Source organism: Anopheles maculipalpis, chromosome 3RL (genome assembly GCF_943734695.1).
Source record: "Anopheles maculipalpis chromosome 3RL, idAnoMacuDA_375_x, whole genome shotgun sequence".
NCBI classification, from domain to species: Eukaryota; Metazoa; Arthropoda; class Insecta; order Diptera; family Culicidae; genus Anopheles; species Anopheles maculipalpis.
In genome coordinates this window covers 73815000-73836819 of record NC_064872.1, presented here as the reverse complement: position 1 = coordinate 73836819, position 21820 = coordinate 73815000, and the positions used below count along the sequence as shown (strand labels likewise).

The window sequence follows — 21820 nt, the reverse complement described above, 5'->3', positions numbered from 1 at the left end:
TCTCTCCCTTTCTGGAGATACTCTAGAAGCTGATGAGGGATACCTGTAGGTTCGATTAATTTATCGTTCAACATCTAGTGATCCAGAGTCTGACCATTCGTCCAATACATTGCAAAAGATCCATACTTGCCTGATCGCAGACATCGTCGTTGATGTAAGAAATTCCCAATGTCCCTCAACTCCCTCAGGGTCGGAGCTAAATTTGATTCATCTTCATTCATCACTCACACTTCTATAAGTTCTTTTCGTTAGCAAGATATGATTAAAACTTTATTATGGCTGTTTAGAAATTGTCTATAAAATATCTCTTCTTGTATTTTTGCTTCAAAAGCCAGCAACAAAATAAATAGTACGGTGCCAGAAGATCACACTTCACACTTGAAAAAAAAATGGTGCATGTGTCGATCAAACGCCGCCTTTCCTTAGGAGTTGAGCGATGATGGCAATATCCATCTCACCTCGCTCCCAAATAGAAAATTCGTTTGATCCCAACGGGTGATCCCATCTAAAACGGAGCCATCTAATTTAAGTGTTGACAGGCTTGTTTCCACTTCAAAAATCACGCTGCCGTTTTTCACCAAACGGCACCAAGAGTTGTGTTGTGTTTATTTTCTCAACCATTTCGAAAAAGGGGTCGACGACACATCAGCACCAGCAGTATAGTATAGTGCGCACAGAGACCCGATATGTGAAGATCAATCCACACGCTCACATATGGCAGTCATAACACAGCAAAAAACACGCACAATCTTCCACTTGAATCTTTGGCGCTCGCTTGCTGGCCGGAGAACTCGTTCGTCAACCGTATTTTTCTTTTTAGGTTACAAATATGCCAAGAGATCAACTCCGGGAAGCTCGAGAACGCAGCATTAAGAAGAACTGCATCCGTTTCCGATCCGGATGTGCGTAAAGAGGTGTCGGTGGTGGTTGGGTTTTTGTTTGGTCTTCTGCAACTCTCGATCGAAAAATGCCATACCACCATACCAGGCGGGATGCTGGCTAGTAGCTAGTCATGACGGATGGTGGAATTTTGACCGCGAGAAACGTTACGCAGAAAGGCGGAAGCGTGTCGGCAGCGCCAGTAGGGTTGGATCCGTTTTCCCATCGGCGAATCGTGACATCCGGCGGGTAGCGAACGGTGGACGGGGTGGGCGCCGCACAAAGCGCGTTGGAAAACACATGTGAAAATGCGTCCATCTTCAACCGTACCGTAGCGATCATCATCACTTCCCTAATGGTTTAGATGGAAAGAGGCTGATATCGGAAGCGAGAGAGAGAGAGAGAGAGAGAGAGAGAGAGAGAGAGAGAGAACCTGACGATACCATCATTTGTGGTCGTACATACGGACGAATGTGCGTGCGTGAGTGGGGGCTTTTTCTATCTCCTTCCTGTCCCCTGGGAATGGCGACGGTGGAACGGATTTCGAACAACATTGAGCCCACTGCAACGCGCATTAGTAACGTGGCGATGAAAGCATTTCTTTCAGTGAGAAGGTTGAGGATGCGAAACGACAACATCACACTCCAGATTGAAGTAGAACAAGATAAAACCTCGTCACCTCGCCTAGACGTAAGCGTTCCATCTTGGGTGGTCATTGCTCTTCTGGGGGTTCTTTTTCCGCCTGTCGAGTGTGTTTTTCCTATTTCCGACGACCATATTAACGTGGCGGCGGTGGTCCGAATGTCACCCGAAACAAGGGGAACGGATAAACATTCCAATCTCCCGATCCGATCGCATTCACGATCGATCACGCCTTCATGGTCCATACTGGGGTTGTAGTATAGTAAAAACTGCCCGGAAATGCATTCATCTCTGCAGCTTCAAACGAAGTCAATTTCGGGAGAGGGTCCAGAGGAGCCTCAAATGCAACGCTTCGCCATGAACAAAACAGTTCACGATAGAAATGCAAGGCCCTCTCAGCTCTAGCACGGGGCCACCCAAAGTTACGAACTACAAAATAAGGGAGGAAAAGTGGAGAAGGCAGTTGGGATGACGAAATCGAGTTTGTCACCGGAACAAAAGACTTCCCCAGGGTTTACACACACACTCACAGAGTGCTGGGGCCATTTCCGTCAACTGCGTGCAAATGGGCGCATTGTTGTCCGATTGTTACACGATCGTGCATTGTGGTCGGTTGGCTGACTTTTCCGCTCATTCACATACGCATCGAGTACGATAGTGGCATGTTCTAATGGTACATGGATTTCGTTTGTGTGACTTTCCGCTTCCTTCCTTGCCAATTGTAACCTGTTTGTACAACCATGGTGGTTATTCTATCACACACTACACATATCAACTTTCCGTTGTAACTTTTCGCTAACGATTCCAATTTTCTCTCCCTCTTCTTGTGCAGATAATTCGTCAAGATTTTGGACAAATCTTCTTCAAGCGGCCGTAACATGCAGGTTGAAAGTGCAACAAAGTGGCGTGTCCCACCGCTAGATCTGTCCGCAGTCAGTGTGCTTACGAACGAAACTGAACGGCGCTGGAACCACGGAACCAACCACGGTAATGGCGGTAACGGTGGAGCGAACCACAATGGCCGTGAATCGAATTCTAGCTCACAGACGACAATCAAAAAGATCCAGTACGGTGCGGATGGTTTGCCGATTGATCCGCGTGATTGGACGCGAGCAAACGTGTGGACCTGGCTGATCAATTTGGCGCAATCGGAAGGTTTGGACATTAGTCCCGAACTCGCACAAAAATTCCCCATGAATGGTAAGGCACTTTGTCTGATGAGTCTCGACATGTACCTGAGCCGGGTACCGATCGGTGGCAAGATGCTGTACCGTGACTTCCGGGTGCGATTGGCCAGGGCCATGAGCTTATGAGCGTTGGACAGCTTAACGGCCGGGTGATCCAGACCCCACAGAACTGAGCGATATAATATTACTAGCGCAAAGCACATTACGGCGCCGGAGAGACCTTTATGGGGAAAGGTTTAATTTATCAGTTTATAAATAATAGCACCTAGTTACCATAAGCTAGCATCTCCAAAGTGGCTTTAGGCTCTACCGCATCCGCAGATTCAGTTTTTTTTTTTGCACAGTTTTCCAACGTAATTTAATCCGATTGGCGGTAGCAGCAGCAACAGCAGCAACACCAAAACATACAATTTAACGTATAACTAACCTAAACGGACATGCCAAGGGGGATAAGTGTACATTATTGGGAGTATCTTTTTTTTGGGGAAAAATGTTTTGAAAAATAGAATTGTAATTTAATGATGACATACATATTAGGTACAGTTTTTTTTCTCAAAAAGTGCACATTCATCTCACATTTGGTCACACATTATTATGGAAGGCATATTTAGTATTTGTATAGTAATAATAATAGGGCATAAGTTACTCTAGTCAGTAAATGCACACAAAAATTTAAACTTGTCGTCCGTTATTATTTAAAATTAAGCAATCACGAAAGAAATTCACCACAACTTATCGTTTATCCCAAGTCGATCGTCTGATCGAACTATAAACTGATTGTCCTTTCGGTTCGCAATCGTGATACCGAGGGACCGATGGAGTCCTAGTTTCATGGCCTCCATTTTGTATTCTCCACCTAGAAAAACGCTAATAATCCGCTTTGCTCGGCGTGGTTAACGGTGCAGCTAGACATTAATTATCTGTTTTGTGTTGTAACGTTTTTTTGTGTTTGTCTATAAAATTGTGCTTTAATTGTTTTTTAATAATAATGTCGACTACTAAATCCAAAGGTAAGGATCGTACGTGTGGTTAAAATTTTCCTCCAGTAAAGCATTTCCGTCACCGTCTAAAATAGAGATCGGCCTGACTGCCGTAGCTTCCAACGGTGCTGCACCACCACGCTTATCGCCCATTATTCAAAAGATTTCGCCCAGCGGTAACTGTACCGCGGACGTATCGTTCGAGGCATACAAGCAGCCAAAGAACCGTTCCAAGCGGCGCAGCTTTTCGCCGATGGTGCACCAGTATCGGATACCATCGCCCGAACTGTCACCGATCGAGCTGAGCCAAACGTTCCGGATCTCGCCGCGCAGCAACACACCGAAAGCAACCGAGTGTCAGGATGTGGCGGGCAAAACGTATCTGTTGGCCAAACAGTTCCGGTAGGTAGTTTAACAGCTTTCATTGGTAAAATGCTTTAACCTAATATTTTGTTACTTAATGTATAGAACACACAAGAAGCGTTCTCCGCAGGAGGATGAAGCTTATGCCGTGACACCATTGGCCAAGCGTGAACTTGAACATCGCATCTGCGTAACCAACATACTGAAGGATATGAATCTATCGAAGTACATCCGCATCTTTACCAGGGAGGAGATCAACTTCGACGTGTTTCTAACGCTGTGCGAGAAGGATCTCAACGATATTGGCATCCACTGTAAGGAGGACATTGAGAAGATACTGGCCAAAATTGCCGACTACAATATGGGCGTGGAGGGCTAAAACGTATCACCCTTTTTTTGCTGGTCAAACGAAAGTTTCTAACCCTCTGTATAGATTAAAGAAAAATAGCTATTAAGTGTGATTTTAATAAAAAAAAATACTTGAAGACTTTAGTAGAATAGTTAAGATGAAAAAAGTGCAAATGCTTTATGTTTTATTTATCGAAAAAGTATTATTAAAAAATTGAAAGAAAAATTGCGCTCGCTTACCGCTCGGCCATATCAATTTCCTCCGCCGAAACCGTAAATCATCCGATAGTACATAAGATATTCGTTCTCGTACTCACGGTAGCTACGCCCGTTAAACAGCTTCGTCGCCGGGAGATATTTCCGCATATTATTCGCAAGCGAAAAGTTGTAATACATCCGAACTTTTTCCATCGTCTGGCGGGAACTGCTCGTGAGCGTTTCGATCTTATCCAACAGTTCGCATATCTTGCCATGATTACTCTTCCACCGTTGTTCCAGCTGTTCGTGCTCGATCGAAGGTACAACGACGCTACACGAATCCATCGTTGAAGCATTGCTGTGTTGCTCAAGCTGTTGAATTTCGGCAATCTGCTTGAGGGATATTTCCGCACTAACGCCCGTACACGGTAGCAGGGCCAGAACGGTTGGTAGCTCAAAGTAAATGGCCGGATTCGGTTCCACGCTCAGGAGTGTTGCTTTCGAACGGGAAACGTACTTCCAGAGCGGAATCTGGCGGAATACTTCTAGCTCCCGGATGTACGTCGGTAATACGGCCGGGTTGTAAACGAGACCACCAGCAGCAGCAGCAGCAGTTCCCGGCAGCATGGTGGTGCCTTCAAACCTACTAAACGACTGATCGCTCATATTGAGTGTTTGATTATTTCCATTCTTCTGTCGCATCGTGTGGACCGTGTGCTGGCACATATATTTCGTGTAGTGAACCTTCTGCTTGATTTGACGCACCTGCTGCAGTTCGGCCTCCATGTGCTTGGATATTTCCTCGATCTGTCCATAAATTCCTCGCAGCTGACCGAGCAGTTGCTCGTGATTTTGCACCTTTTGTGTGTAGCCGAGCAGCTCCTGCTTTTTACGTTCGATCTCACGCACCATATAATCTATCTGACCCTGGTTGTACTCGCGCGAATTCCACTGTACCAGATACTCCTCGAGCGCTTCCTCCGCTTCGTCATCCATCACGTTTATGAGAGACATTTTTGCTTCCAGCTCGTTCGAGCTTGGCGTGTACTTGGCAAGGTACTCTTCGCGTGCTGCATTCACCTTGTTCCGATTGGAAACAACATCCAGAAAGACGTTGATATGGCTGGAGCATAGTTTTGCCATGCTTGCCTGTAGCAGATCCAGATCGGACAGAGTTACATTGGGTTCGCTCTCGCCACGTCGGTTCTCGTGTTCGGATATTTCGCGTAAATGTTTATCCTTCATCGTAAGCAGTGTGTTCCACAGCAGATGATTCGGAATGCCACGCAGCACATCGCGAATGTCCGCCCAAAGCCTTTCCTGCAATGTGCGGCTTGTGTCCTGATTTTGATCCTGGAAATTGTCGTAAAACCACTCCAACAGATGGATGCACTGCTCGATGGCTTTCCGTGCTGTTTCGGGGCGGCACGATTCGGATCCTTTAATGGGCATTATACGAACGATTCGCTGTATCAGCTGTGCTTCCTTTTCAATGTTGGACTTTAGCGTTGCTTCGTGTGACACGTACAGCGCATTTTTGCCATGCAATTCTTCCAGTTTGTGCATAAGCTGCAATTTTTGAACGTCTAAAAGGACGATTTTCATAGTTAGGAGTGCCAGATGAACAGGTACAAAGGGATTCAAAGTACTTACTTTTATCCTTGATCTGCAAGGTAAACGATTCGAATCCGGCAACAGATTGTTTGATTCGCTGTTGTGTTTCATCGATTTTCTTCTTTAATTTCTGTATCTTTAAGTAACGCTGCAGCTCAACGGGCTGCATGTTAAAGGATGCGTTCTACGAAAGGAAACATTTTTAGCAGAAATTTTGAATTTTGAACTAGGTTTAGCTCTTGGAGTTAGAATGTTTTGCTTACCGCCACGATGCTGTCGGTTTTCTTATGAATTTGCAGCTTATGAACAAGCACATTCTTTCGCATTGATGCTATCTCGTGTCGGGAGCGCACCTTTTCCATTATGTGCTGAAACATTGTGCTTTGCTCGCCACGGAACGATCTGAAACGGAATGAGCAGGCAGGCTGATAAGGTGACCGTCTTACAAACGGGAAAAAGGCGGTACACATACTTTTTCAGAGTATCATCGGGAGGTATTTTTTCTGGCGGGCAACCCAGCTTTGTAGCCCACGCTTTGAATTTCATAATTTCAACCATTTTATCGAGGATTTGCAACAATAACACTAGAACTACACGGCTGGCTACTTTCGCTGCACACAAACACAGTTTATTTAATTCAAAACAACGGCTTGTGCAAGCTGTCAACGGGTGGTTGTCAATGAAGTACCATAGCGCCACGTTGTGATTAGTAGCGTAAGCTTACACGAAATGAAGAAACACAATTTTCTACGAAATATACAATGAAATCTCTTTTTTTAGCATTCTCTTAAATAAAAATTCATTAACAATTCATGCTTTTAAGGATACATTTTTTTTGCAGCAGATCATACGATTCCAAGCCGAATTGTTCAGTTTTCAAACCCCGGAATGGCCGTTCAAACAAAGCTGTCAAAAAATGGAAGTATGGTCGCACCTGCTCAATCAATGCTTTATCAAGCATCCAAACAAACAGTGCCAAAAATTGTGTAAAATACGCGGCGGTGCGCAAGCATTTGCATGTCGCATACAAAATAAACCTCCAGAATGAAAAAAGAAACGGCGGAAGCAACGCCGCGGCCCTTCAAACTATAAGTATCACCAATCGGACAATCGGCCAACAGTCGTACTTGTTTTGCGTAATCGTGCTTCTTTTGCTCCCCGCCATTGTTTACAGCGCATCAAATCCTCAGCCTGACCGGTATCAGCTTCGAGCGGAAAAGTATTATCGGTTTCGTTGAGCTGCTGATCGTGCCGACGAGCGATTGGTTACCGGTGATTCGACTAAATTGTCGCCAGTGTCGCATTTATCGCGTTATTCTCGACGACAGCTATGAAGCGGAGATCCACTACTTCGACCCATTCCAGGACATATGTCAGGGGGAAACAAAAAACAAATCGCTGGAGTTTTTCTCCAAATCGCATCTTGAAGTTGCCCGCCATTCGGACCCGGACCAGAACAAAGGTGAACTGGTGATTGTGGTGCCGGAGGAAGCGAAACATTTGATTTCCGAGGGACGTGGTATACGGATTGGCATTGAGTTCTCGCTGGAAGACCCACCGGGTGGTGTGCATTTCGTTATCCCCGAGGGTGAGGGAACGATGGAAGAGCGGGCAGCACACATGTTTACGTATGGGCATGAGAACTCGTCCCGGATGTGGTTCCCGTGCATCGATAGCTATGCGGAACCGTGCACTTGGAAGCTGGAGTTTACGGTGGACAAAACCATGACGGCGGTATCGTGCGGTGAGCTGGTCGAGGTGGTAATGACACCGGATTTACAGCGCAAAACGTACCATTACGTTGTGTCGGTGCCGGTGTGCGCACCGAACATTGCACTGGCCGTCGGACCGTTTGAAATCTATGTTGATCCACACATGCACGAGGTAACGCATTTCTGTCTGCCGCAGCTATTGCCACTGTTGAAAAACACGGTTCGCTTTTTGCACGAAGCGTTTGAGTTTTACGAGGAAGCACTATCGACGCGCTATCCATTTTCCTGCTACAAGCAAGTGTTTGTGGATGAAATCGACAACGAGTGTAATGCGTACGCCACAATGACGATCCTGTCAACACATCTGCTCCATTCGATCGCCATCATCGATCAGACGTTTCATTCGCGCAAGATAATGTCGAAAGCGATTGCGGAACAATTCTTCGGATGCTTTATCACGATGGAAAACTGGTCGGATGCCTGGTTGGCACGGGGGATTGCGGAGTATTTGTGTGGTTTAAATTCGAAAAAATGTTTCGGCAACAATGCGTACCGGGCGTGGATACGGTCCGAGCTGGACGAGGTGGTACGGTACGAGGAGAAGTACGGTGGAATTATACTGGACTGCAGTCAACCACCGGCACCGCCAGCTGTGTCGAGCATTAACAATTCACCGGCCGCACCGCAGAAAGCGTACAACGATAATCCGTTCTATTTTCCCATCAAGAACCTGCACACCATGTCACCGAGGTATATTGAGATGATGCGCAAGAAATCGCATTTGGTCATCCGGATGTTGGAGCATCGGATTGGACAGGAGTTACTGCTGCAGGTGTTTAACAAACAGCTCGCACTCGCTTCTAATGCGGCGGGAACAAAGATCGGCAGTGGACTGTGGGGCCACCTGTTGATTTCTACGAACGTGTTCACGAAAGCGATCTTTACCGTGACTGGTAAAGATATGGCGGTGTTTATCGACCAGTGGGTACGTACTGGCGGGCATGCCAAATTTACCATGACCTCCGTCTTCAACTCGAAGCGTAACACGATCGAGCTGGAAATTCGGCAAGATTGTGTGAATCAGCGCGGTGTGCGAAAGTATGTTGGACCATTGTTGATTCAGCTGCAGGAATTGGACGGTACGTTTAAGCACACACTTCAGATTGAAAACATTATCGTAAAGTCGGACATTACGTGTCATTCGAAGAGTCGGCGTAATAAAAAGAAAAAGATTCCGCTTTGCACTGGCGAGGAGGTGGATATGGATCTGTCCCCAATGGCGTAAGTTGTCGCTCGCAGTGAGAAATACTCACCGAACATGCTTAACAACTTCGGTTTATTGCCTGTTTTTTTTTTCTTCTAGAGAATCACCCGTCCTGTGGATACGGCTCGATCCGGAAATGACACTGCTTCGTTCGGTTAACATCGAACAGCCCGATTTTCAGTGGCAGTTTCAGCTACGCCACGAACGGGACGTTACAGCCCAGCTCGAAGCGATCAAAGCGCTAGAAAAGTACGCCACACCACAAACGCGGCTCGCCCTTACCGATACGATCGAGAACGATCGTGTGTTTTATGAGGTGCGCTGTCAGGCGGCGACCTGCCTCACTAAAGTGGCGAACGCGATGGTTACCTCCTGGCAGGGTCCGCCGGCCATGTTAACAATTTTTAAGAAATTTTTCGGCTCCTTCAGTGCACCGCACATCATACGGCAGAATAATTTTACCAACCTGCACCATTACTTCCTGCAAAAGACAATCCCGGTTGCGATGGCCGGTTTGCGTACGGCACACGGCATTTGTCCACCGGAGGTGATTCGGTTTTTGCTGGATCTGTTCAAGTACAACGATAATTCGAAAAATCACTACTCGGACAACTATTACCGTGCGGCACTGGTTGAGGCTCTTGGGAACACGATCACGCCTGTTATCTCGGTGGTGCATCAGGGCAGAGCGCTGTCCTCCGACAGTTTATCGCAAGATGCAAAGTAAATACAGTAAGGTTATTTTGAAAAGGACATTTTGTAATGTAACTTTATTTTCTTCACTTATTTCAGACTAGTATTAGAGGAAGTTACGCGGATTCTGAATCTGGAGAAGCATTTACCGTCCTATAAGTATACCGTCTCGATTGCGTGCTTGAAAGTGATCCGCAAACTTCAGAAGTGTGGACATTTACCAACGAATCCAAAAATCTATCGAAGTTACGCCGCCTACGGTCAGTACATCGATGTGCGTCTGGCCGCTATGGAGTGTTTGGTGGATTACGTGAAGATTGATGGTCGCTGGGAAGATCTGGAGCATTTGATGGAATTGCTCGAAACCGATCCTGATCCGATGGCTAGACATCAGCTCGGACGGTACATGATCGATGCGCTTCCGTTTGATAAATCCAACCGGAATCGACTTGATCGGGAAGCGCTTGCATTGCGGATCTGGGAAAACATGAAGTAGGTTCAATCACGCTGTTTCTTGCCTTAAATTGATGTATTTTTCCTTTTTTTCCTTTCAATAGCTCGAAGTTATCGCATGACACACGGCTCCGTTGTGATATGATCGATCTTTACTACACGCTGTACGGTGTCCGTATGCCGGCCTGTCTCTCCAACCAAGAGCTGAACGCGATTTTACGCCCTCAGAAAGGCTCATCAGGGTTCTACTCGGATCGTTCCAGTCGCCGCAGTTCTCCAACGACGGATGACGTACCACTTACTCCGTACGCGATGAAGCGTAACCGTAGCCTTACACCAGAACAACCCGAAATTAAGGAATCGTTCGACTTGATTGAAGTGGGTGATACGAAGGTCATGATACCGCGCAGTCGTGACGGTTCCCCGTACGATGATGCAGAAAGTCGCGCCCGTAAGGAAGAGGACAATGAGCGAGTGGCAAGGGAAAATCAGCGCATTATTGAAACGGTTGAGGCGAGCATTAAGAAGGAAGCTGGTGAATCAAGCCACAAAGCAGGCGAACCGATAAAGGAAGAAATCATCGATCTGGACGATACCGACACACCACCGACCAGTGCGGTTGATAAGGAACCTTCTGCAAAGAAGATAAAGGCGGAATTTTACTCGGACAATTCGATCTCGCTGCCGGGCATTAGTATGGGCGGTGCGAAGAGTGCCGGTCCGACCGGATTCGAGCCAGGAATGTTTGCAAAGACGGGTGTGTTTAATGAATCATCTTCGCAGCCGGATCTTAACAGCGTCAAGTCGGATAGTAGCAAGGTATGTTTTATAACATGTTCTTAGTTTTTCAACAGAGTTTTTAAAAACAATTTGCTCTCATTTTCCTTTACAACAGAAAAAGAAAAAGAAGGACAAAAAGAAGCATAAGCACAAGCACAAACACAAGCACAACAAGGACAAAGATCGCGAGCGTGATCGGGACAAGGATAAGGAGCGAGAGCGTGGGAAAAGCAAGGAGAAGAAGGATCCTAACATTGTGCGAGTGGTGCGGGAGGACACTCAGGAGACGCTCAGTTCGGCTGATAGTTCTAGCCGAGACAGCAATCCAACGACGCTGGATATAACGCTATAGATGAATTTAAAATCCAATTTTCATTTGGTTTAGAGAACGATTGATGAATATAATTTCTGTCTACTATAAGTATATGACGACCATCTCACGATGTTTGAAGAAAATCCTTAAATACGTGTACAATAAATACATTTTACATTTTTAAAAACGGTTATAAAGTTGCAGTGATTTTTGTAGCGTACTATTTAAACCAAGCCCACAACGTAGCATTATAAACGCGTTCATGTTTACCGCTGTCAGCAGCGGAAGGCAACACTTCGACAGTTCGTGCCTTCGCGATATCCGGGACGGATAAACGAGGTTTGTTGTAGTTTTTTGGTAGCAGCATTTATTTTTTATCGTCGAAGAAACGTAGAATAATCTCGCCGAGAAGCAGCATCCATCGCTGGCCGCGTTCACGGTTGGTGTTCCCCGGAACCGCTTCGGGAACAGTGACCCCGATACCGACAGGAGGAAGGAAAAAAAACGTTCAAGATTGCCCAGCAGTGCCAGCATCGAATAGGGTGCCGCTATATTCACAGGGTCTGTGTTTTTGCCCTACTACGGTGCGTGTGTGCGTGTGCTTGTTTGTCGTTCAATCCTTGATCCAAAGATCTCTTCATCTTCGTGTCAAAAGGACAGTGTGTGTGCGTGCGTGTGTGTTTGGAAAGGAAATCCAATCGTCATCGGCGCTGCTGTTACGATCGAACGCCCTAACAGAGTGGCAAGTGGATCGGAACCGAGCACGATGGTCGTGCATCGGTGGTTGCTGAGGGAAACGGTGCTACACGGTGCGAACAGGAACCGGAACTTTACCTTCGAATCCTTTTCGACTTGACAATCTTTCGGTCACAAGCAGCAGACTTGCAGTGCGAATTACGGTTACCGTGTGTGTGTGTGGTAATGCCGCGATGTGCGTGGGCTAGCGGTACGCGACATCGGTTACACCGGTTACACCGGAGGTCAGGTGATCGATCGAACCGCCTGGTGGGGTGGATGATTCTCAGGTGTGCTGGGGTCGTACATCATCTCCACGAAACCTCCCTTCCCACCGAAACCGGGAAAGGGAAGCCATCGCTAGCGAGCTCCAATCCGGGCAGAAGCAGCAGCACCACCAGTAACGAAGCGAAGGCAAAAGAAGAAAGCAAAAATGCCCATTTTCGCGGGAGAGTGAAGGAGAAACTGTTCAGCGCGCGTGTTGGGCGAAAGGTAGAAGGCACCACACAAGGTTCGATCGCCTAGGACAGGACGGGCGTAAAGCGAACGAGGGCGAAAAAAACAAGCAAAGTGCACCCTGCCACCTTGCCGAAAATGCTTCGTGCGAGAGTGAAACGGAGCAATTACCACGGAGACCAACAGCAGCAAAAGCAGATACGGCGGATTGTGTTTCCTCCCGTATTTTTGGAGGATGACGATGATGATGTCGTTCAGCGTATTTTTTTTTGCATTTTGTGCGACACTTTATAGCCTGCAAAAAGATCCACAAACACGGAGAATTAGTTTTTTTTCCCCCGGTGCTAAAAGGGCCCGTATGCATGTGTGTGCTTTGTTTTGCTTTCTTTCTGTAAGCAGTTGAACCATCACCGGGAGGCAGCGTGAAACCAACCTGTCAAAAAGAAGACGGCAGTGAGAACTATTCGGGTATGCACTGGTGCTAGAGTTGTGCGTGTGTGCATGAAGGTTACTCACACACACGCACACACGCTCACACGTGGAAATACAATACATATACGGTACCGTTCACGTATCCTTTTTCGAACGTGTCCTGTCAGCAGCGGCAACCGTCTCTTTCTCACCGATGTGCCTGTGTATCTGGTGTTTCGGTGACTCATCTAGCCCTTCTCACTCGTGAGCGCAAAGCCTTCCTCGCCAGTGAGAAGAAGCCCAAGTGTGAAGGAATGTCGGTCGATGCGCTTCTTTTTATTGGTGCAGTTTAGCGTGTTCTGGAGCACCCATAATCAAGTATCTTCGTTGTGAAATGTTTCCTTCATGTCCTTGTGTTTTTTTTTAATCTTTTCTATTAGGCATATCAACATAATAATACCCTTAGAACTCACCTGTGAGACCGCTGGGTAATACCGTGAGTGTGGTTAGTGTGTTTTGTGTTTTTTTGGTGGTATAATTGTTGCAGCGTAACCGCGTCCATAGTTGTTAATTTGTTGGAACGAAAAATGATTCCCAACCGACGTGTCCACTGTCAGTCGTAACAATTCCCGCAGATGTTACGCCCGATGTAGCGCTCAGTGCATCACAGGTGCATCCACCTTAACGCCCGTTACAAGTTGTCCGCGAGTGTGAAGTGCGTGCGTGTCCTTGTGTTCTCTCCGTTCTTCTCTCTGCCCTGTTCGTTAGATGATTAAAGTTAAAATCGTTGAAGAAGTGAGGTAGTGAAATAACCTTTGCTCCGATCCATTCTCACACCCATACCCTACGAAAAAGAAGAAGGGTTGGTGTATGCGGATCGGTGTGGTGGTGGCGTGGTGTTGTGTCTTACGCGGTGGCGTCGTGTAATGTATTGCAGCGTAGATAAAAATCAATCCTCAACCGGTAGTGCGAGTGTTGTTGTTGGTACCGGTGTAGGCGGTGCTGGTGGTAACGTGATGATGAGCGGTGTGGTGGGATTAAGTGGTAGTGGCAGTGTGGGCGGTGGAGGTGGTGGTGGTGGAGTTGGTGGCGGTGGTAGTGGTGGATTTGGCAGCGGAAATGGTAACACTGTGCCACCAAACAACACGAAAAACGCTAAAGAAGGTAAGTTCAAATATTTGAAGTCATAGTCATATCTTTACTAGATCTTAGAGGACGGCATTCACATTTTTTTGGTATAAACAATGTAGACTTAGACACCAGACTCGGACCAGACCAGACCAGACCAGACCAGACTCAGACTCGGAAAGAGTACTCGTTGCTCAACGGACTTCGTCCCACAACGTGACTTCACCAACAAGTCGTCAGAGGTCCGGTTTAGTCGATTTATAAGGATGGCCTTTTTCTACAAAGGAATTTCCTGGGATATCGTCTACCAAGAGACCACGTCGTTAAAGTCCAAAGGGCATTTTATTGGTCTAGTACTGTCGTCCAAGGGGCGTTAAAGATTCCAACACGGCTTTTGTAGCGATTATCGCACTGGCCGCCACAGGTGTCGATTCGCAGATGGTCGATTTATTCCAATATTAACGCGAAGGAATAATTGAAGGTTGTGATTGATCTTTGAGAGCTTTGAGAGATCGTTTCAGGATAATATCCACTTAATAAAACGCACATAACTATAAAATGTTTGCCTCAGAATCATGTCTTTCAATTGCAGTCTCTTCTGTCGCCAAACGCCATACAAAAACAAAAAACGATTTGGAGACGATTTATTCTTTGCGTACACTACCAGCTCAGATCACACACATCTCTCGCCATACGCGCCCTGTGTGGGTGGACCAGCTTCAAAATTTTGTCCATAAATAACCGAATCACTCTCTTCCGTTCGAGGCCACGTCCCGTTCAAGGTTGAGAACCGTCCGGATTGGGCGGACGATCGACGAGCGCGAAAAAAACGGGATCAAACCAAAATCAAACATTCGCGCCTAGATTTGTGTGTTTTGTTGCGTTAGTTCATCGTGGGGTTTTCGGTAGTTGGTGGTTTCCATTTTTAATCGAATAAAAGCAATTTTCTGGAAGGAAAATTTTATTTTTTAGATTTTACTGTATTTTTTTGCAAAGAACTCACAACGCGCAATGTGACTAGACCGCCCCAAATCCCACCAGTTGCTCGATAAACTCATTTTTTTCGTTTCATCCCTGTATTTTCAACATTGAAAATTATTTGCTCCATTTCGAGGTATTGAGGACAAATTTAATTCTTCGCCGCGTTACTTTATCTCACGCCCCCCTACACAGACACACATTTAGTAGTGCGTGTTTGTTGTGTGTCATGTATTACCAGACATCTGCTCCATTTTTTTTTTCATTGCACCCTGGCCACCCCCAGACTTATCTGAAGTTTGCGAGTCGCGTACGATAAGAGCCCCGCAACAAAGGGTGCCGATTGTTTCCAGCCGTGGTGACGCTTTTTTCGCAACATCCAGTACACGTCCCTCGCTCCCTCTGGTTCAGGGATTTTGGGTGGTAGATTATCATTTTTCGTGTGATATTATTCAGTCAAACTTACTGATTAGAAGAGAAGAGAAGATTAAAGGTTTTATTCGACAAAAAAAAGTCTGAAGATATATTTATACTCTCAGTAAATGCTGCTAACACCGTACAGGTACCACACACACACACACCTGCAATTTCTTTTCCACTGCTTGGTAGCTGGCGTTTTCTTTGGCGGCCGAACGTACAATGAATGTGGCTGTGTTTGCAAAATCACGTTCGTACTACATTCCAATAGATGCCACCATTTCCAGCACTGGGAGGTTTTGCCCTTATTGGAGGAGGTAGCCGTGAAGCCGAACGAAGGAATTGGATGGGAAGCCAAGAAACAAAGAATTAATTCGCACGGAAGAAACGCGCAAAAGTCAATGAAATCTGTGTGCCACGAGCATCAACCGAGGGTAGGAACGGTGCGAAGAGTCGGTGGTTCCAGCATGGAGCTTTAGTCATGTGAGTATCGGGAATCTGGTTTCACACTGGCTCGCTGGCTATAGTTGGCTGGCAATCCTACACCCGGACTTGATCGCGAAAAAGTGCAATAAGCAAACCGACAAGAGAGGATCGTTTGGTCGTGTTCTCTTAGTCGAACGATGGGTTCGGTTTGCGATTGAATTGTGTATCAATTTAGTTATTTTACTTTTGTATAATTACATCAACACTTGTGCACGTGTGCTGCTGCAAGAACTTTTCTTATTGCAAACTAGCACAACGCGCATAGATCGGTTCGCTTGTTCCGATCGTGTGTCACTCGCCCGTATACGTTCTTCTCACGGATGCTTGGTTTTGCAAGAGTGCAGACAGAAACTTGATCTTTCTTCCGTCCGAGAGTCATCAGGTTTCTGCCGTGTCTGCGAAAACTCCTCCGGGAACGAAGAAACACATCACACTATGTCCTAGAGAGGGGGGAGGGTATACGACCAGATGTATGAGTCAAATGCTCTTGCAGCAAACAGTGCCACATCCACCCATATTCCTACTCGTTGAACGGGAAGAATGGGCGACGGCGGTAACCAAGGAATCGGCGTGGACCGGAAATTTCTATAATTATTGCACCATTCTTGGGGTGGTTCGCATAAACGTGTAGGCTTTAGGAGAGTCGTCCGCAAGTCGTGTTTAGTGGGAATTTCTGGGGATGGGATGACAGTATACGGTGTACACGATAAATTTGAGTTATAAAGTAAGATAAAGTTTCTGTGGAAATTGAAAATTTTTGTTTTTTAATGAAGCAAATCAGAAAAAATGTTTTTTTACGAAGTATAGCTTACCATGTTGGCTTCACAAATTACTCAAAGAAACCATCCTCGGCATCGATGACCGCCTGTATCTGCTTCCGGTACCTGGAGCAGAAACTGGACCAGAGCCTGGATGTTGCCATAGTCCTGGGTAGGGCCGCAAAAAAGGTCTTAATTTTTTGCACTAATTCTGCTTTTTTGTTGCTCAGGACGTTCGGTGTGTGTCCCTTTCAAATATGCCCCACATGAAATAGTCCATCGGGTTGAGGTCCGGTTAGCTGGGAGGCCAAATTTTGGGCATGGTAAAGTCGTAAAAATTGTCTTCATATAAGTTCATATAATATTGTCTTCAGCTTCATATAACCTCCCGCGTTCAGGTACAGACCCTGCTTGAAGTCGAAGAGCTCGTCGTTCCGTAAGCCTGATAGGATCTTTCCGTTGTACAACAGCTCTTCAAAATCTCCGTTGCAGGTTTCAATCTGCTTGCGAATATCCTTCACCGTGTTTAATGCACATTGCGCCGCCCTCTTGATGTTTTGGTTTGTGTGTCCGGCGCGGATTGTCATGATTCACGTAATTCGCTTTCATAGTTCCGGCGGGTTCCACTTACTAAGTTCACTCAACATTTTTTTTTAACTGTTTCCAAACATTTGTGGCTTTCGAATGACGTATCGTTTGTTTTGATACGACAGCTCAATCACGAACTATAAACGAAAAGGCCAAGTGTCAAATTTATTTTGCACACTGCGTACATTTATGTGTCAAGTTTAGATAATGTATTTATCGATCTTTTTTGTAATAGCCAAACAGTGATTTTATTGATAAAATGTTGTTGAATATAATTTATGATGTTTATCAAATATCTCATCATGGTTTAAGAAGCCTGAAGTTTGCCAATTCTGTTGTCACATTCGTCGAAGAGAGAATTGGACACAATCAGAGAAGATTCCAAGACGGAAAATCAACCACTGATCAGCCCTTTAAAAAAGGGCACATTGTTGAGAGAATGACGAAGTAGCAGCTTTACTATTTTCTATATTTTATGAAGGTTAGCCAGGTTATGAAGGTATAAATTAATAACACGCTATGAGCTCATTTGGAATCCCTGCCAAGCTTATCAGGCTTGTAAGAATGACGATTACCAACATCACATGCCAGGTGAAGTTAGACGTAACATTCTCAAGGCCCTCGAAGATCGGATTGCCTGTCTTCTCTTCAATGGCGAGGGGGTACAAACCCTCTGGTTGATGAAGCCACCACCTGCGGCCCTTCTAACAAATGGTTATTTACACAAGGGTGATGGAAAGATAGGTGATCACGCCAATGAAGTCGTCCAAAACTTTACCTATCTACATATGATCAAAAGACAGCACCAATAGGCACGTCGTTGTTGAGTTTGGCGCATTGGTGCTGGCTGAAATCCCGCCATATTACAACAGCGTTAGGAAATTTCTCCACTTAAAACTGGGACTGCACAGAACCTTTATCTTATTCACATACACCTCCAATGTGTATTTACCTCCATGTGTATTTATATCGTTAGTGACGGTTCTACAAAAATATATTCATTTAAGGAAAAAATACGAGTAAATTTTAAGCTGAATTTAATTTATGCTCATTAAATCGCTTAAAAATTTATATAAAATCACGTTAGTTAATGGATTTTTTTCCAAAATTCTCACCTTGTTGTTCTACGTGAATATTGACGCAAGATCTTTTCAAGGTCATTTATCGGAATTTTAGTTCCTCAGCTGCGTTCTCGGCCTGCCTGTGATGCCTCTACGATCGAATAATTCGATGCTAAGTACAATATAGGACGACGATCGATTTCTCCCCATCTGCAGCACGCAATTTCTATCTCTTCGTGACCCAGATTTTTAAAACTCTCAGTAAAGCTTGAGTTTGCATTTACTCGCAATTAAAGAACAGCGACATACACTTACGGGGCTTTAATGTTCGAAACTATTAAAGAAACAAATCAACAAATTGCTTGACATGCGAAATTCCTTCGGACGGATGTTCCTAGTTGTGGATCATTTTCCATTGCTGCGTTAGATAGTCGCTTGGCACGTTTACGCCGCAATGCACACGTTGCACTATGTGGAATTGTTTTGCAAACAACAATCGATTGGCACAGAAGCAGCAGCAGCAGCAGCAGCAGTAAAAAAGGGTAGAAAAATAAAATAAAAACACACAAAAACACTTTCCAGTTATCGCCTTTACCGCACAAGAACTGATTCACACTATTTTGCTGGTGGTGCATCCGGCTGTGTTGAAATACACGTTAGCAAGGAAAATAAATGCACCCGATTTGATGCCACCAAAGCGCCATTTCAATTCCATGGAAACGGGTTTTTTCGCGGTGCAAAGAGAAGGGGGTTGGGGTAGGAATCTCGCTTTCACAGTAAATTCACCGTAAATTTACCACGTGTGTGCAGATATTTCTGGGATGCTGTGCTGGCTCCATTCATGCGCGTAAAAGGCGCTTCGTTCTAGCGTGCTAAACGCTTAATGTACATAAAAGTGAAAAAGTTTTTGTTGTTGCTGCTGTTTTTTTTTTAGTTCCAGAACTTATCTGGCGCTTGTGCGCATCATTTTCCACCGTCTATCATCGCTCGGGATGTGTTCCTATCGTATTACGTGGAACAGTTAACCCTTTGCACTCGTGCGGCGCTTGTCCAGCGTCCGACCGATTTCAAGTGTGAATTCCCTCAAATGGTGGCGTAAGCTTTTCTTCTGGGGTATGGAAATTTCCCTGGTTATTCATACCTTTTATATAAACAAGATAAGATCAAAAAAGGGGAAAAGACACTCGCCGAACAATTGACAGGCTCATATCGCCAGCAACGGGAGCAAGCAACCACGTCGCATTCCGACGAAATTCGACTAAATGGAAAGCTGCACGGAGTACTAAAAGGGGCAAAAGAGACTGTTACATATTATTGACACGTATCCAGACAGGCCTATAGGATGCACCTCGGCAATTTTTTTTTTGAAAAATATCACACCAAAACTAATTACAGAGTGTAATAATTATTAATGTTTGTTGTCTTCGGTGTCGTGATGAATAATGTAGTGAATTGTTATTACTCGTATACGCTTGTTTGTTTATAAATACCTTTAAATACCTTGATCTAATTTGTCTGAAATCGCCTCTAGTTGCTGATTCGCGCAAGCGAAAAAGGCCCCAAGTGCAAAGGGTTAACCCACAATTCAGGGAAAAATTAGAGGAATGTTTTACTTGTTTTAGCATTTATTTTTAATTTAAAATTTTAAGAGCTAAGCGTCTCAGATTTTGCGTTTTTCTTCTTACATAGTACACATAAAACAAAATTAATTACCTTTTGCTTAATGTGTTGTTTTGCTTAATGTTAATGTCCATCAACACTACTTATGCGTTATCGTTTCAATCAAAAACTTGGCATTGAAAATTAAAACGGCCAAGGAACCATTCCAATACGGCGGATTAAGCCCATTTCCCAGCCCTTCCCCCCCCCCCCGCCCCCTCAACCAGAAAACGCATAAAACCGTGTTCTCCTTCGCCCGTTTTGCTGCAGTTTTTAGTGAAGTATTTTCACACAAAATAGGCAAAGATAGAGATTTTTTTTTGGTTGGTTTGATGTGGAAAAAGCAAGAAACTTATTTTATGCGAAATGTTTGCAACCCTCCGTACTTGGAGACAGTTTTTTTTGTGCGTGTGTTGTGTACTTTTATGCCATCCATTCGTTCTTCTTTTACGGTACGTTTGTTCCAGTTTCCGGCTCACTTCCGACCGATTGCAGTACTATTTAAGTTCTGCTGTACCACTTCAGTTTCACGGGCTTTTTTTCAATTTGGTTTAAGATTATTATTCGTCTGCTACAAGAGGATTGCCGAGAAAAAAAACTGCACGAAACGAGAGCACAAGCAAATGCACCATAACCGATGCAATCGTTCTCAGCAGACGTATGCAACCGGAGTCCACATCAAACGATGTCTGCAAAAAAAAAGAGTCCGAATGCAGTCATATAGCAGATTGTGGACTGTAGCGATCGCTATCTAATCCATTTGGCGGAAAATGTGTGGCCTCACTCTCGTCGCCAGGTAAGCCAAGTGGAGTTCGAGTGGAATTGTTCTTGTTATGCGATGAGCAGAGTGTACTTGGGGATAGTACTTGGTGCAGTTATTTTATGCGAATGTAAGAATTGATATCGCTCTCCTTAGTCCTCCTCCTCCTTAGTGAAGGGTAAATAAATCATTTGCTTGACGGCAATTTTCATTCCACTTACCGAACATAATCCTTCATCTTGGGGTTTCGGGATGTTTTGCTACTGAATTGATTAATTAAATTGGTTTATTATTACAATTGAGGAACATTGAACACCACATGAACTTCGTGTACACCTTCGAGCCGACCATTAGTTCAAACTATTAATAGGGTGGAATGCTTCAGCATGGTGGGGATTGTGCCTTCGACAACTGCAAACTGATATGGCATATGATTTGAAGATAATTAACGTTTATAATCAATTACCCTCCGTATCAATTATCGCGATAGCTGCAACACAGTGACAGTGTGCGGGATAATTAATCCGAACTAATTTGCATGTCATGTGTCACACCGCCAGCCGGTGACGAGGGTGGGAAAGATAGTGAGCCAAGTTCCCGTGTCCATCGGTAGCTACTTGACGGTGTTGGGAGTGAGCTTGTAAAAATATTGTCTTACAGTCGAATGTTGGATTAAAGAGACGGGGTTTTGACGGGATTGTAAATTATGATTCCATTAATCATTTATAAATGAGCCATGAAGAAGGTATACTAGTATCTTCCTCTGGTTGTGGCCCGGTGGTGTAGGCGACAGCGGCGCTGGCCTCCAAAAGGCAGGACCGGGGTTCAAATGCTGTCCGGACCGTCCCCCCGTAGTGAGGACTGACCATTTAACTTACGTGGTTTCGACAAGTCTAGTATGCCATTCAATGGCTGGCGTGACCAAGAAGGTCGTTAAGCCAAGAATAGTATCTTGAA

The 21820-nt window shown here is 45.2% G+C and overlaps 5 protein-coding genes across 5 annotated transcripts in view; 4 read left to right on the top strand and 1 right to left on the bottom strand.

Moving 5' to 3' along the window:
* The first annotated feature begins 2357 nt into the window (after positions 1–2357).
* On the top strand, positions 2358–2834 carry LOC126563234 (ETS homologous factor). The gene has a single exon (XM_050219862.1). The coding sequence runs from the start codon at positions 2400–2402 to the stop codon at positions 2832–2834; it is 435 nt and encodes a 144-aa protein (XP_050075819.1). The 5' UTR covers positions 2358–2399.
* An 862-nt stretch (positions 2835–3696) lies between these two features.
* Positions 3697–4432, top strand: LOC126563037 (uncharacterized). The gene is made up of 3 exons (XM_050219646.1): positions 3697–3718; positions 3784–4090; positions 4157–4432. The coding sequence occupies exons 1-3, from the start codon at positions 3697–3699 to the stop codon at positions 4428–4430; spliced, it is 603 nt and encodes a 200-aa protein (XP_050075603.1). The 3' UTR covers positions 4431–4432.
* Positions 4433–4651: 219 nt separating this feature from the next.
* Positions 4652–6774, bottom strand: LOC126561848 (augmin complex subunit dgt5). The gene is made up of 4 exons (XM_050218184.1): positions 6684–6774; positions 6475–6613; positions 6251–6395; positions 4652–6183 (listed from the first exon to the last, which is right to left on the bottom strand). Exons 1-4 carry the CDS (start codon positions 6767–6769, stop codon positions 4652–4654), a joined length of 1902 nt encoding a protein of 633 aa, XP_050074141.1. The 5' UTR covers positions 6770–6774.
* A 606-nt stretch (positions 6775–7380) lies between these two features.
* On the top strand, positions 7381–11472 carry LOC126561504 (transcription initiation factor TFIID subunit 2). Its single transcript, XM_050217695.1, has 5 exons — positions 7381–9204; positions 9287–9910; positions 9980–10372; positions 10438–11152; positions 11229–11472. The coding sequence occupies exons 1-5, from the start codon at positions 7811–7813 to the stop codon at positions 11463–11465; spliced, it is 3363 nt and encodes a 1120-aa protein (XP_050073652.1). The 5' UTR covers positions 7381–7810; the 3' UTR covers positions 11466–11472.
* Positions 11473–14041: 2569 nt separating this feature from the next.
* Positions 14042–21820, top strand: part of LOC126561939 (cyclin-dependent kinase 14) — a 118673-nt gene continuing 110894 nt past the window's right edge. The window contains exon 1 of the mRNA XM_050218320.1: positions 14042–14192. Coding sequence (XP_050074277.1) covers positions 14045–14192 — 148 coding nt within the window. The 5' untranslated portion in view covers positions 14042–14044. The remainder of the gene's footprint in view (positions 14193–21820) is intronic.